At 44.0% G+C, this 16239-nt stretch overlaps 1 protein-coding gene across 1 annotated transcript in view; it reads left to right on the plus strand.

The window, feature by feature from the left end:
- Positions 1-16239, plus strand: part of LOC126428006 (chondroadherin-like protein) — a gene marked incomplete at its 5' end in the record, with an annotated part of 188846 nt that overhangs the window by 3435 nt on the left and 169172 nt on the right. The window contains one exon of the mRNA XM_050089889.1: positions 3827-4016. Within this exon, the coding sequence (XP_049945846.1) occupies positions 3827-4016 (190 nt within the window). The remainder of the gene's footprint in view (positions 1-3826; positions 4017-16239) is intronic.

The raw sequence follows: 16239 nt of genomic DNA on the forward strand, positions 1-16239 counted from the left end.
CAAATGGGTACGGAATTTCAATTCTGGGAGGACGGAAATTCACGATGAAGACAGAAGCGGAAGGCCGTCTGTTGTGACTGACGATGTGGTGTAGAAAATTGAAGGTCATCATATCTCTGGTCGCCGTTCGGCAACTGACGACTTGCTGCAGTTTGTCCAAACATTTCGCGAAATCGCATTTGATCAACTAAATTATTGCAAGTTGTGGGTGCGATGGGTGCCCAAGATACTTACCGAAACACACAAAATGAACAGATTGAGTGCCGCTCGCGAATTTCTTGACCGTTTCGAGACTGAAGGCGAGGCTTTTCTGAACTCTATAGTGACAGGAGATGAAACTTGGGCTTATCACCATGCTTCAATCAACCAAGTTCAGCCATACTCATTCTCCTTCAGGCAAAAAATTCAAAACTCAGCAAACAGCGAGGAAAATCATGCCGTCAGTCTTTTGGGACTGAAAAGGGGTTCCTCCTCGTTGATTTTTCGGAAAGAGGTGAAACAAGAAATGCTGAAAGATATTCTGAGACCAGGAAGAAACGTCGCGGGATGCTGACAACGGGAATCTGTCGCCATGGGAACGCACGTCCGCACACCGCTCGTGCAACACAAGAGTTCTTGACTTCGTTTGGTTGGGACGTTTTAAGCCACCCCTCAAAATGGTTCAAATGGCTCTGAGCACCATGGGACTTAACAGCTGAGGTCATCGGTCACCTAGAACTTAGAACTACTTACACCTAACTAACCTAAGGACATCACACACATCCATGCCCCAGGCAGGATTCGAACATGCGACCGTAGCAGTCACGCGGTTCCGGACTGAAGCGCCTAGAACCGCTCGGCCACCGCGGCCGGCAAGCCACCCCTCTGACAGCCCCGATCTTGCACGTATTGACTATCGTAAGTTCATTAAATTGAACACCTTCGTTGAAAATACTTTTCCGACGATGACGACGAGGTGAAAATCGAAGTGAAGAATAGGCTGGGAAAAGGCAGCGGAAGACGTCTATGACACAGGAATCAAAAATCTCGTCCCACGGGTGACAAAACGTATTGAGGTAAATGGGGATTATGAAAAAAAATGCAAGACCTATGCTACAATGTATACAAATTTTATTAAAATAAATTAATTTTTGTTCTTCAAAAAATTCTTGTAACATTGCTCTCCGAATTAGCCTGGTAGTTAAACATGTTTAAGAGATGTTTCGGCTTTAGGATTAAAGGCGCTGCATATACAGTGTGTATCAAAAAGAATCAGTCATACAATTTGGCACGTCTATATTTCTGAGCCGGCTTGAGTGGCCGAGAGGTTCTAGGAGCTACAGTCTGGAACCGCGCGACCGCTAGGGCCGCAAGTTCGATCCTGCCTCAGGCATGGACGTGTGTGATGTCCTTAGATTGGTTGGGTTTAAGTAGTTCTAAGTTCTAGGGGACCGATGACCTCACAAGTTAAGTCCCATAGTGCTCAGAGCCATTTGAACGATATATTTCTGAAACTAATAAACAAGTACAATGAATTAGTTTTTTGATGAACAGAAAACTCAGTGTTTTTCATACCCTTTCATAGGTGTTCAGTATACCACCCTGGAGATGCGCGGCATGTGGCAATGCCGTATTCAAACTGATGAAACACTGCAGCGAGCATATCTAGAGATATAGCGTCCACAGCTCCCTTTATGCGATGTCTCAGTTCATTCACTGTTGTTGGTAACGGAGGCACATAAACTGAGTCTTTTATGAACCCTCACGAGAAATAATCACAAACAGTCAGGTCCGGGAACCATGCAGTCAGTAATGTAAGGCTGAATCATTTGGTCCAGTGCGACCCATCCATCGTTCAGTAATTCTTTGATTTAAGAATTCCCTTACTTCCATATGCCAGTGTGGCGGTGCGCCATCGTCTTGATAAATGAAGTCGTTTCACTCAGTGTTTAACTGTGAGAAAAGGAAGTTCTCGAGCATATCGAGACTTGTGCTTCCTGTGACAGTGTTCTCAGCAAAGAGAAATGCACCGTACACCTTTTCCCATGAAACTGCACAAAACTCATTAAATTTTGCAGAGTCCCTCTCATCTTGTACAACTTACTGTCGTTGTTCCGTACCCCATATTCTGATATCATCAAGGTTCACCTTTTCATTTAAATGGAAAGTTGCCTCGTCTCCAAAACACTAAGCGTGGAAGAAAACTGTATCCTCCATCTTGCCAAGAACGAAATCACAGACAACCCGTCTCTCGGAATTGCTCGTGCCATCGTCTAATGCTGTATGCTGTAGGAGGACCCACACCGTACCTGTACGCTGTACAGTTATTACTGACCTGCACTGCGTAAAACGTAGAACACAAAACGCTTTCTGTTGCCCCCACACCATTTTTCTAGAAGTGGGCGCACGCTGCTTGCTACCTAGCGGAAACCGAGTAAAACCAACACCGACTCAAGGGAAGGCCTCGGCGCTTGTTGGTGACGTCACGTCAGCTAGGCACGGCGAGCGCCAGGTCTGTTGCAGGCACAAACGCCTGGGCGTGCTTATCACTTATTTTTGGACAAAATGTTTGGTATTGTTTTGGATTTTGCAGTTTTATTTAGATGAAAGATTTTCTTACTATTGTGAAGCTACAAATGAAGATCATAGTTCTGTATTACTGAATCTTGTCGAAACAAACGTAGATCAATATGAGAAGATGCTTTGCCCCATTGCAAGCTTCGGAAATTTTACATTCAAGTAACTATATTTATTTGATCCATTCTGTTATCGAAACTTACCCCAACCCCCTTACAATAAACTCGTTTCTTTTATTTATTTATTTTCGTTTGTCATCGTCACTGGTAATGTGAACTAATTTACATGTGTAAATGTCCAACTGTTGCCAGTCATTAGATTACAGTCGTTTTCAACGAAAGGAATTCTAAATAGGAAACAAAATAGTTTCATACATCGAAAATACTGCCGAGCTTAAACTTTTTTACACGTGCACATTAGAAAAGATAAATATTCCCCTCTTGCAACTGAAAGGAGAAACTTTATAAGATAAAAAAATTTTATTTGATAAAACAAGTATCTCTCTTTTGCCTCTTCTTCTGTGCCCCACCCCCTCCCCCAACGTGTACAATCGCAAGATATTTCATTAACATTCAGTGCTCCTCACCCCATAGCCAACCAAGATACGTAAAGAAGAACACCAATATGTTCACTGTTTCTTGTAAAAGTAAACCAGTACAGACGTAACTTCCTCAGATTTACAAATAAGGTAAAGAAGCACAAATTCTGTTGCTTCGGGACCGTGAAGTTCTTTTTGTATGTCAATTCTTAAAACAGGTCGAAATTTAAGCCCAGGAGTACACTATTTGTTAATAAGTGTAATGAATTCCACAACTAATTGATTGCAGAAATCTCTCAGAACAATGTGTGTCGTCCAACTACCGCCAACAGTTTCACACCACCATTATGAGTATGCCTGCAACAGACCTGGCGTTCGCCGTGCCTAGCTGACGTGACGTCACCAACAAGCGCCGAGGCCTTCCTTTGAGTCGGTGTTGGTAAAACTCGAGCGTTTGCTCTTTCCAACAGTACATTGTTCACGCACATATCTCAAATAACGTAATAGTTATGAGTTTTTTAAAGTCCGATGATTCTTTTTGATACACCCTGTACATAGACATATCTGTACCGAGAACTTTCTGTGGAGTTGTGGTGCGGCATGTTCGAGTGTACAAATTTGTAGGCCAGTTTCTGTCGGAATTTTGGCCAGTAGTGCACGACTGTAGTTTTCTAATTGTACACGTGGACAAGTTGAGACGTAGAGGTGTTCCACGACGTGTGTGTGGTGCAGGTTGCTGGGCAGCCTGCGAGACTCTCTGGTGGAGCTCCGGCTGGCGGACAACCTGCTGGGCGACGGCCTCAACCCCGTGTTCTCCAGCCAGGAGCTGCGCGGCCTGCGACGCCTCGCCCTGCTGGACCTCTCCAGGAACCAGCTGCGCGCGCTGGAGCCGGGCCTGCTGGAGGGATGCACCGAGCTGCAGGTACGTCCGCCCTATCCAACCGTGTACGGCTGAGCTCCCTGTGAAATCACTTGAAGACAACACTGTATTACGACAAGGCTTCATGATAGTACTGTATGTACACTGGAGAGCCAAAGAAAATCGTACACCTGCCTAATATTGTGTAGGACCCCCGCGAACACGGACAATTGCAACACGACGTAACATGGACTCGACTAATATCTGAAGTAGGACTGGAGGAAACTGACATCATGAATCCTGCAGGGCTGTCCATAAATCCGTAAGACGGGGTGGAGATCTCTTCTGAACAGCACGTTGCAAGACATCCCAAATATGCGCAATAATGTTCATGCCTGGGGAGTTTGCTGGCCAGCGGAAGTGTTTAAACTCAGAATGTTCCTGGAGCCACTCTGGACGTCTGGGGTGTCGCATTTTCCTGCTGTAATTGTCCAAGTCCCGTCGGAATGCACAATGGACATGAATGGATGCAGGTGATCAGACAGAATGTTTACGTACGTGTCATCTGTCAGTCTCGTATCTAGACGTATCAGGGGTCCCATATCACTCCAAGTGCACACGCACCACACCACTGCAGAGCCTTCACCAGCTTGAACAGTCCGCTGCTGAGATGCAGGGTCCATGGATTTATGAAGTTGTCTCCATACCCGTGTACGTTCATCCGCTCGATACAATTTGAAACTCGTCTCATCAACAGTCCAATGTCGCTGCTGATCGGCCCAGACGAGGTGTAAAGCATTGTGTCGTGCAGTCATCAAGGGTACACGAGTGGGCCGAAAGCCCATATCGATGATGTTTCGATGAATATTTCGCACGGTGACACTTGTTGATGGCCCAGCATTGAAATCTGCAGCAATTTGGGGAAGGGTTGCACTTCTGTCAAGTTGAACGATTGTGTTCAGTCGTCGTTGGTCTTTTTCCGGCTACAGCGATGTCGTAGATTTGATGTATTATCCAGATCCTGATATTCACGGTACACTCGTGAAATGGTCGTACAAAAAAATCCCCACCTCATCGCTACATCGGAGATGCTGTGTCCAATTGCTCGTGCGCAGACTATAACACCACGTTAAGGTTCAGTTAAATCTTGATACCCTGCCATTGTAGCAGCAGTAAGCGATCTAACAACAGCCCAGACACTTGCCTTATATAGGCATTGCCGACCGCAGCGCCGTATTCTGCCTGTTGACAGATCTCTGTATTTGAATACCCATGCCCTTAACAGATTCATTGGCGCTTCAATGTATTAGGTTGCTCAATAAGTTTATAGTGTTTGTGTTTCGCATGTTGGTATTCCAGTTGCTATGGGTTTACTTATCGATCGGAATTTTCTGTTTGTTGTTCACTGTTGCTATTTCAGTTTACATTTTGTCCTTTTGGAGATAGTCAGTAGAGCTGCGAACGCTAGAAAATGGACTGCAATCGAAAAAATCGGAACATTTCCGACATTTTTTCTGTTTTTCAATAGTGGGCATCTGCGACATGTGTGGCGATAATGACATTGAACAGAAAATGACAGGAAAATGGTTTTCTCGTTTTTAAAAGGATCGTTTCGACATTGATGACTCTCCACGTTCAGGAAGACGTTCGGGAGTTCCATGAAGATCGTTTAAAAGTATTAATTCACAACGATCCACATCACTGTATTCGAGAACTGGTAACTGTGATCATTCCACCATCGTTCGACATTTGTATCCAGTGGGGAAAGTCCAAAATGAGGTCTGTAGGTACCGCGTGCTGTAAGCCAAAATCACGAAAAACAGCTGGTAGCCATATGAGAATCTCTGCTCCCTCGTCATCAATTGTCTCGTGAACAACACCGACCATTTCTATCCCGTATCATTACTGCTGACTTGAATGGTGCATTTACGCTAACAAAATCAAAAGGGAAGGATGGTTGAGCTCAAACAAAGCATCTACATCTACATACATACTCCGCAAGCCACCATACGTGCGTGGCAGAGGGCACCTCGTACCACAACTAGCATCTTCTCTCCCTGTTCCACTCCCAAACAGAACGAGGGAAAAATGACTGCCTATATGCCTCTGGACGAGCCCTAATCTCTCTTATCTTATCTTTGCGGTCTTTCTGCGAAATGTAAGTTGGCGGCAGTAAAATTGTACTGCATTCAGCCTCAAATGCTGGTTCTCTAAATTTCCTCAGAAGCGATTCACGAAAAGAACGCCTCCTTTCCTCTTAAGACTCCCACCCGAGTTCCTGAAACATTTCCGTAACACTCGCGTGATGATCAAACCTACCAGTAACAAATCTAGCAGCCCCGCCTCTGAATTGCTTCTATGTCCTCCCTCAATCCGACCTGATAGGGATCCCAAACTCTCGAGCAGTACTCAAGAATAGGTCGTATTAGTGTTTTATAAGCGGTCTCCTTTACAGATGAACCACATCTTCCCAAAATTCTACCAATGAACCGAAGACGACTATCCGCCTTCCCCACAACTGCCATTACATGCTTGTCCCACTTCATATCGCTCTGCAATGTGACGCCCAAATATTTAATCGACGTGACTGTGTCAAGCGCTACACTACTAATGGAGTATTCAAACATTACGGGATTATTTTTCCAATTCATCTGCATTAATTTACATTTATCTATATTTAGAGTTAGCTGCCATTCTTTACACCAATCACAAATCCTGTCCAAGTCATCTTGTATCCTCCTACAGTCACTCAACGACGACACCTTCCCGTACACCACAGCAAACAGCCGCACATTGCTATCCACCCTATCCAAAAGATCATTTATGTAAATAGAAAACAACTACCACACTTCCCTGGGGCACTCCAGATGATACCCTCACCTCCGATGAACACTCACCATCGAGGACAACGTACTGGGTTCTATTACTTAAGAAGTCGTGGAGTCACTCACATACTTGGGAACCAATCCCATATGATCGTTCCTTAGTCAGGAGTCTGTAGTGGGGCACCGAGTCAAACGCTTTCCGGAAGTCACGGAATATGGCATCCGTCTGATACCCTTCATCCACGGTTCGCAAGATATCATGTGAAAGAAGGGCCAGTTGCGTTTCGCAGGAGCGATGCTTTCTAAAGCCGTGCTGATGCATGGACAGCAACTTCTCTGTCTCAAGGAAATTCATTATATTCGAACTGAGAATATGTTCGAAAACCCTGCAGCAAACCGATGTTAAGGATATTGGTCTGTAATTTTGAGGATCCGTCCTTGTACCCATCTTTTATATATAGGCGTCACCGGCGCTTTTTTCCAGTCGCTCGGGACTTTACGTTGGGCAAGAGATTCGCGATAAATGCAAGCTAAGTAAGGAGCCACTGCAGTAGAGTACTCAACTGCCCGTACAAAGACCTGCGTCCATCCACAAAAGTTCACGTTATGCATCTGGTGTACGAGGCGTGTTTTTTTAAGTAAGTACCGTTTGGAAATTAAAAAACGACGTGCTAAGATATCTCAATAATTTTATTTTTACATGAAAGCCTGTATCTTAATCTACTCACTGACGCCATTACAGTCTGATTCTTCCTTGTTTACGTTGTGTACTGAGTGTTTAAGGTGCCTCCGATAATCGTGAATCACGCCGACTGTGAAGTACGGGCTGTTATAAGATTTCTTAGTGCTAAAGGCCTAAAATCGATCGATATTCATCGTGAGATCTGTGCAGTTTACGGAGAATGGTAAGAAAGTGGGTGAGAGCATTTAAAGATGGCCGCACAAATGTGCATGATGAAAACGGAGTGGGCGTCTTTCGGTCGTTAATGAAAGTTTGGTCCAGGAAGTGGACGATAAGGTGAGAGAAAACAGACGCTTTACGATTTCCTCCTTGCGGAATGACTTTCCTAATGTTTCTCGTAGTGTTTTGTATGGCACTGTGACCGAGCACTTGAATTACCGAAAATTGTGCGCACGTTGGGTACCGAAAATGTTGACGGATGTGCCCAAAACCAAACATTTAGACAGTGCATTGACTTTCCTCGAGAGGTAGCACAACGACGGTGATGATTTCTTAAGCCAAATTGTTACGGGCGATGAAACGTGGGTGGCCTACGTCACACCAGAATCGAAGCAACAGTCCATGGAAGTTGATTGAGCAAGGGGATCGCTTTGCTGCAAGGCAATGCCCGTCCGCATGTGGCGAATCAGACCAAAGATCTCAGCACATCTTTTCGATAGGAAACTCTAGATCATCCTCAGTACAGCCCGATCTTGCGCCCAGTGACTACCATCTGTTCCTGCACTTGAAGAAACACCTGGGTAGTCAGCGTCTTAAAGACGATGATAAAGTCAAAACAGTGGTGATGCAGTGGTTGACAAGTCAGGCAGCAGACTTCTATGAGGAGGGTATTCAAAAACTGGTACAACGTTATGGCAAGTGCCTCAATATTGACGGAAATTATGTAGAAAAGTAGATTAAGTTACAGGCTTTCATGTAAAAATAAAATTATTGAGATATCTTAGTACGTCTTTTTTTAAATTTCAAAACGGTACTTAAAAAAAAAAACACGCCTCGTAACAGTGAGGATGTGCTTGCCCATCACTGCTGACATCTGAGACGTGTTGCACGGGCAGTCCGACTGTGTGAAGTGATGCCAGTCCACGATAGCGCCTGCTTGCACTCTACTAGACTGATAACGAACACCATACAGGAGTTGGCTTGGAAAGTCGTTCCGTACCCACCGTATTCACCTGATCTTGCGCCCTCAGATTTTCACCTCTTCCGCTCTGTGTCGAACAACCGCCAAGGAACTTCCTTTCCGGATGAAAACGTGTTCCGAATATGCCTTCGCCTCACAACCACGTGCTTTCCACAGTTGCGGAATCAAGGAGTTATACCGGCGTTGGCAGAGATTTGCAAATAGTGAAGGAGAATATACACGGCGTTACAAAATGAACATACGGGTTTTAAGGCTTTTTGGCATTTATTACATTCACCTTACAATTATAAATGGGCAACGGCCTTGTCGGAGTGGATACACCGGTTCCCGTGAGATCACCGAATTTAAGCGCTGTCGGGCGTGGTCGGGACATGGATGGGTGACCATCCAGCCGCCATGCGCTGTTGTCATTTTCGGGGTGCAATCAGCCTCGTGATGCCAACTGAGGAGCTACTCGACCGAATAGTAGCGGCTTCGGTCAAGAATACCATCATAACGACCGGGAGAGCGGTATGCTGACCCCACGCCCCTCCTATCGGCATCCTCCACTTAGGATGACACGGCGGTCGGATGGTCCCGGTAGGCCACTCGTGGCTTGAAGACGGAGTGTTTTACAATTATAAATAATATATCAAATGAAAGAGCAGCTCAAACAGTTTTGTTTGTGTACCTGTACGCAAAGGGAAGAGAGTGGAACGAGCCAGGAGTGACTGAATAACGTGTTGAACGAGTGAGAGACTTTCACACGTAGGCCCCAGAAATCAGATCGGCAGTCTAGTCATGAAATAGCAGTTCCAGTGACACCTGTGTGGAGACGCCTACAATTACGTCCTTATCGTTTGCAGTTGCTACAAGCTCCAAAGCTGAGTCACCTTGTAGGTAGTCTGTTTAGGTTTTTATGTTGGTAACGCCACGCAGCGCTTTGTATGAAAATCACACACTGTGCTGTATGCAGTCTGTGGATGGTTTGCATTGTTAGAATATTTGCTATTGTAGTGTTGGGCAGTTGGATATATATATAATGACTTTTGAACATTATTAAGGTAAATGCATTGTTTGTTCTCAATCAAAATTTTTCATTTGCTAACTATGCGTATCAGTGCCTTCAGTAGTTAGAATCTTGTATTTAGCTGGCAGTATTGGCGCTCGCTGTATTGCAGTAGTTCGAGTAACGAAGATTTTTGTGAGGTAAGTGATTCATGAAAGGTATAGGTTATTGTTAGTCAGGGCCATTCTTTTGTAGGGATTATTGAAAGTCAGACTGCGTTGCGCTAAAAATATTCTGTGTCAGTTTAGTGTTGGATCAGAATAAGTAAAGAGAGAAATGTCTGAGTACGTTCATTTCTGCTCTCAAATAACGTAAGGGGTTTACCAGCACAGTAATTCATTATTTTTCTAAGGGGACGTTTCAACCTCACTTTAGATTGCAATAATTACAGCAGACGCAGTGATCATGATTTGGGAAGAACTCCCATACCGACTCGATGTCAGACGAATGGTGGTCACATTGAACGCTTGCAAGTAAAACTGTTTCAACTGCCCTTTCATTTGATGTACTATTTATAATTGTAAGTTGAATGCAATAAAAGCTACAGAGCCTTAGAAGCCATACATTCATTTTGAAACGCCCTGTATTATTGATCACTAAACTCGCTATTATGTATATCTGTTGTGTTAATTAAATGGTTCAAATGGCTCTGAGCACTATGGGACTTAACATCTGTTGTCATCAGTCCACTAGAACTTAGAACTACTTACACCTAACTAACCTAAGGACATCACACACATCCATGCCCGAGGCAGGATTCGAACCTGCGGCCGTAGCGGTAACGCGGTTCCAGACTGAAGCGCCTAGAACCGCACGGCCACAACGGCCGGCTGTGTTAATTAAACTTATGAAAAAAACTCTACGAACTTCTGCACCCAGACAATATTTCAGACAGCATGTGACTAACGACAAAAGTTTGAAGAAGGGAAAGACCAAGATAGAATATAAATGCCATGTGGCTAGGGCCTCCCGTCGGGTAGACCGTTCGCCGGGTGCAAGTCTTTCGATTTGACGCCACTTCGGCGACCTGCGCGTCGATGGGGATGAAATGATGATGATTAGGACAACACAACACCCAGTCCCTGAGCGAAGAAAATCTCCGACCCAGCCCGAAATCGAACCCCGGCCGTTAGGTATGACATTCCGTTGCGCTGCCCACTCAGCTATCAGCGGAGGACACCAAGATAGAGCAACAACAGTATTATGAAAAGGGTAAACCTCTACATTAAACGTATTCGCAATCCACATTTTTTATTTGATAATTTATTTTCTCTCCTCAAGCCCTGCTAGAAAACGTATTACAGTGTACCATTCATATAGACACGACGTTACAGAAACCTGTCACAATGACTTGACCATACTGTTGTTGTACATAGGACAGTACATATCAATGTTTATTGAAATTTATAAATCGATGTGATACATGTAAAGTGCTTGTTGCGAGTGGTGCAGTCAGGATGAACAATAATGTCAAGTCACATTTACATAACATGTGTAGGCACACATTAGATCAGTTATCTGATGTAATGTTTCAAATTGTCTTCACAGGGTACAATTCTTTCAAACATTTATATAAGAATAATTTAAAAATTCGTTCCTAACACAACCAGTGATATAGAAGAGTTTTTGGGAACGACATTTGTGCTAAAGGACACTTCGAAAAATACGTTCACAAACACTTATTCTAAAATAAGAGAGAACTGCCTAATAAACGACGGTAGACGGAACTTACTTTACAAAACAAATGAAGGTTCCTGCATAATGGTGTCCGTTTTCCGTAATAGTTTCCCTCTTTAAGTATTTTTGTTTCTGTACTTCATTAATAAAACATGTGTTTATGACGTTGGCTCAAGCTTCAAAACTGCATATTTAACAATAGCTCGAACGTTTAGGAAGCAATTTTCATGAAGGTGACATGTGTTTAAAATAATGCCATTGATTTATGCGAACAGACTTTTTACAGAGCACATGAAATCCATATTTAGTTCTTGCTGCATTCACTCTCCTCCTTCGCTGCTCGATGCTATGAGGCTGTTTTCTATATTCTTCTTGTTTGTCCCCGAAGATCATTTTCTGAATTTTTGTTCCTAACTAAATTCCTGTTACATGCGTCCAGTATGTTCATGATTCCTCCTTTCAGGTCCTTGAATGAATGTCTGTGTAAACCGTGTTGGTTGTCCTCTCAGCTTCCTAATTGTACTAATGATTTGCTTCCTCAGTCGCTCACCACCCATTCTAGACAAGTGTTCGAGGAATGACATCATTCATTTGGGCTTGTTCTGTACGAGAGGCGCATTTTTTTCTCAACCACTTTCGGTTGAAGAAATGTGGAAGTTGTTGTCGGGCATGGTAGAACATTCCCGCTTGAGTCGCTATAGTTTCATGAAGCTCCGATGCGTGGCGGGGCTATACCCAGACTTCCAAATGGCGTCCGTAACAGAGGTGCGTTCCAAGCAGACAGCTGCCATCGAGTTTCTTTTGGCGAAAAACCAGAGCACTGCAGATACTCATAGGAACGTGCAGAATGTCTGTGGAGGTCTGGCAGTGAACAAAATCACGGTGAGCTCTCGGGCGAGGTGTCTGTCACCATCGCATGAAGTTCGCGCAAACCAGTCCGATCTCTCGCGTACCGGCCGGTTCCACACAGCTGTGACTCCCTGCAACCTTGGAACGTGCGGACACTCTCATTCGAGGTGATGGACGGATCACAGAGACGCACTTGAGTGCTAAACTGGGCGTCCACCAGCTGAGGTTCTAAAAGGCGTGTGTCAGCTGTGATGCCTCGCTGCCTACATCTACATCTACATCTACATACATACTCCGCAATCCACCAGACGGTGCGTGGCGGAGGGTGCCTCGTACCACAACTAGCATCTTCTCTCCCTGTTCCACTCCCAAACAGAACGAGGGAAAAATGACTGCCCATGTGCCTCTGTACGAGCCCTAATCTCTCTTATCTCTGTGTTGTCTTTCCGCGAAATGTGAGTTGGCGGCAGTAAAATTGTACTGCATTCAGCCTCAAATGCTGGTTCTCTAAATTTCCTCAGAAGCGATTCACGAAAAGAACGCCTCCTTTCCTCTTAAGACTCCCACCCGAGTTCCTGAAACATTTCCGTAACACTCGCGTGATGATCAAACCTACCAGTAACAAATCTAGCAGCCCCGCCTCTGAATTGCTTCTATGTCCTCCCTCAATCCGACCTGATAGGTATCCCAAACTCTCGAGCAGTACTCAAGAATAGGTCGTATTAGTGTTTTATAAGCGGTCTCCTTTACAGATGAACCACATCTTCCCAAAATTCTACCAATGAACCGAAGACGACTATCCGCCTTCCCCACAACTGCCATTACATGCTTGTCCCACTTCATATCGCTCTGCAATGTTACGCCCAAATATTAATCGACGTGACTGTGTCAAGCGCTACACTATTAATGGAGTATTCAAATATTACGGGCTTCTTTTTCCTATTCATATGCATTAATTTACATTTATCTATATTTAGAGTTAGCTGCCATTCTTTACACCAATCACAAATCCTGTCCAAGTCATCTTGTATCCTCCTACAGTCACTCAACGACGACACCTTCCCGAGCACCACAGCATCATCAGCAAACAGCCGCACATTGCTATCCACCCTATCCAAAAGATCATTTATGTAGACAGAAAACAACAGCGGACCTACCACACTTCCCTGGGGCACTCCAGATGATACCCTCACCTCCGATGAACACTCACCACCGAGGACAACGTACTGGGTTCTATTACTTAAGAAGTCTTCGAGCCACTCACATACTTGGGAACCAATCGCATATGCTCGTACCTTAGTTAGGAGTCTGCAGTGGGGCACCGAGTCAAACGCTTTACGGAAGTCAAGGAATATGGCATCCGTCTGGTACACTTCGCAAGATATCATGTGAAAAAACGGCGAGTTGTGTTTCGCAGGAGCGATGCTTTCTAAAGCCATGCTGATGCATGGACAGCAACTTCTCTGTCTCAAGGAAATTCAATACATTCCAACTGAGAATATGTTCGGAGAATACTGCAACAAAGAGGACCATAAAAAAGTGAACGACTGTTCAAGAAAGGTAGTGGGAGTAATCCACTAAATTACAGGCCCATATCGTTAACGTCGATATGAGCAGCATTTTAGGACATGTATTGTGTTCGAACATTATGAAGTACCTAGAAGAAAACTGTCTATTGACACACAGTCAAAATGGGTTTAGAAAACATCGTTCTTGTGAAACACAACTAGCTCTTTACTCACATGAAGTGCTGAGTGCTATTGACATGGGACTTCAAATTGAGTTCGTATTTCTGGATTTCCGGAAGGCTTTTGATACTATACCACACAAACGGATTGTAGTGAAATTGCGTGCTTATGGAATATCGTCTCAGTTATCTGACTGGATCTATGATTTCCTGTCAGAGAGGCCACAGTTCGTAGTAATTGACGGAAAGTCATCGAGTAAATCAGAAGTGATTTCTGGCGTTCCCCAAGGTAGTGTTATAGGTCCTTTGCTGTTCTTACCTATGTAAACGATTTGGGAGACAATCTGAGCAGCCGTCTTAGGTTGTTCGCAGATGACGCTGTAGTTTATCAACTAGTAAAGTCATCAGAGGATCAGAACAAATTGCAAAACGATTTAGAAGAAATACCTGAATGGTGCGAAAAGTGGCAGTCGACCTTAAATAACGAAAAGTGTGAGGTCATCCACATGCGTGCTAAAAGGAATCCGTTAAACTTCTGTTACACGATAAATCAGTCAAATATAAAGGTCGCAAATTCAACTAAATACCTAGGAATTACAATTACGAACAAGTTAAATTTGAAGGAACACACAGAAAATGTTGTGGGGAAGGCTAACCAAAGACTGCGTTTTATTGGCAAGGCACTTACAAAATGTAACATATTTACTAAGGAGGCTGCCTACATTACGCTTGTCCGTCCTCTTTTAGAATACTGCTGCGCGGTGTGGGATTCTTACTGGATAGGACTGACAGAGTACATCGAAAAAGTTCGAAGAAGGGCAGCTCGTCTTGTATTGTCGCGAAATATGGAAGAGATCATCATTATCATCATCATTTAAGACTGATTATGCCTTTCAGCGTTCAGTCTGGAGCATAGCCCCCCTTATACAGTTCCTCCATGATCCCCTATTCAGTGCTAACATTGGTGCCTCTTCTGATGTTACGCCTATTACTTCAAAATCATTCTTAACCGAATCCAGGTACCTTCTCCTAGGTCTACCCCGACTCCTCCTACCCTCTACTGCTGCACCCATGAGTCTCTTGGGTAACCTTGCTTCTCCCATGCGTGTAACATGACCCCACCATCTAGGCCTGTTCGCCCTGACTGCTACATCTATAGAGTTCATTCCCAGTTTTTCTTTGATTTCCTCATTGTGGACACCCTCCTGCCATTGTTCCCATCTACTAGTACCTGCAATCGTCCTAGCTACTTTCATATCCGTAACCTCAACCTTGTTGATAAGGTAACCTGAATCCACCCAGCTTTCGCTCCCATACAACAAAGTTGGTCGAAAGATTGAACGGTGCACAGATAACTTAGTCTTGGTACTGACTTCCTTCTTGCAGAAGAGAGTAGATCGTAGCTGGGCGCTCACTGCATTAGCTTTGCTACACCTCGCTTCCAGTTCTTTCACTATGTTGCCGTCCTGTGAGAATATGCATCCTAAGTACTTGAAACCGTCCACCTGTTCCAACTTTGTTCCTCCTATTTGGCACTCAATCCGTTTATATTTCTTTCCCACTGACATTACTTTCGTTTTGGAGATGCTAATCTTCATACCATAGTCCTTACATTTCTGATCTAGCTCTGAAATATTACTTTGCAAATTTTCAATCGAATCTGCCATTACAACTAAGGCATCCGCATATGCAAGACTGCTTATTTTATGTTCACATATCTTAATCTCACCCAGCCAGCCTATTGTTTTCAACATATGATCCATAAATAATATGAACAACAATGGAGACAGGTTGCAGCTTTGTCTTACCCCTGAAACTACTCTGAACCATGAACTCAATTTACCGTCAACTCTAACTGCTGCCTGACTATCCATGTAAAGACCTTTAATTGCTTGCAAAAGTTTGCCTCCTATTCCATAATCTCGTAGAACAGACAATAACTTCCTCCTTGGAACCCGGTCATATGCCTTTTCTAGATCTATAAAGCATAGATACAATTCCCTGTTCCACTCATGACACTTCTCCATTATTTGCCGTAAGCTAAAGATCTGGTCCTGACAACCACTAAGAGGCCTAAACCCACACTGATTTTCATCCAATTGGTCCTCAACTAATACTCGCACTTTCCTTTCAACAATACCTGAGAAAATTTTAACCACAACGCTGATTAAAGAGATACCTCTGTAGTTGTTACAATCTTTTCTGTTTCCATGTTTAAAGATTGGTGTGATTACTGCTTTTGTCCAGTCTGATGGAACCTGTCCCGACTCCCAGGCCATTTCAATTATGCTGTGTAGCCATTTAAGACCTGACATTC

The sequence above is a fragment of the Schistocerca serialis genome, chromosome 12 (genome assembly GCF_023864345.2).
Source record: "Schistocerca serialis cubense isolate TAMUIC-IGC-003099 chromosome 12, iqSchSeri2.2, whole genome shotgun sequence".
Taxonomy (NCBI): Eukaryota; Metazoa; Arthropoda; class Insecta; order Orthoptera; family Acrididae; genus Schistocerca; species Schistocerca serialis.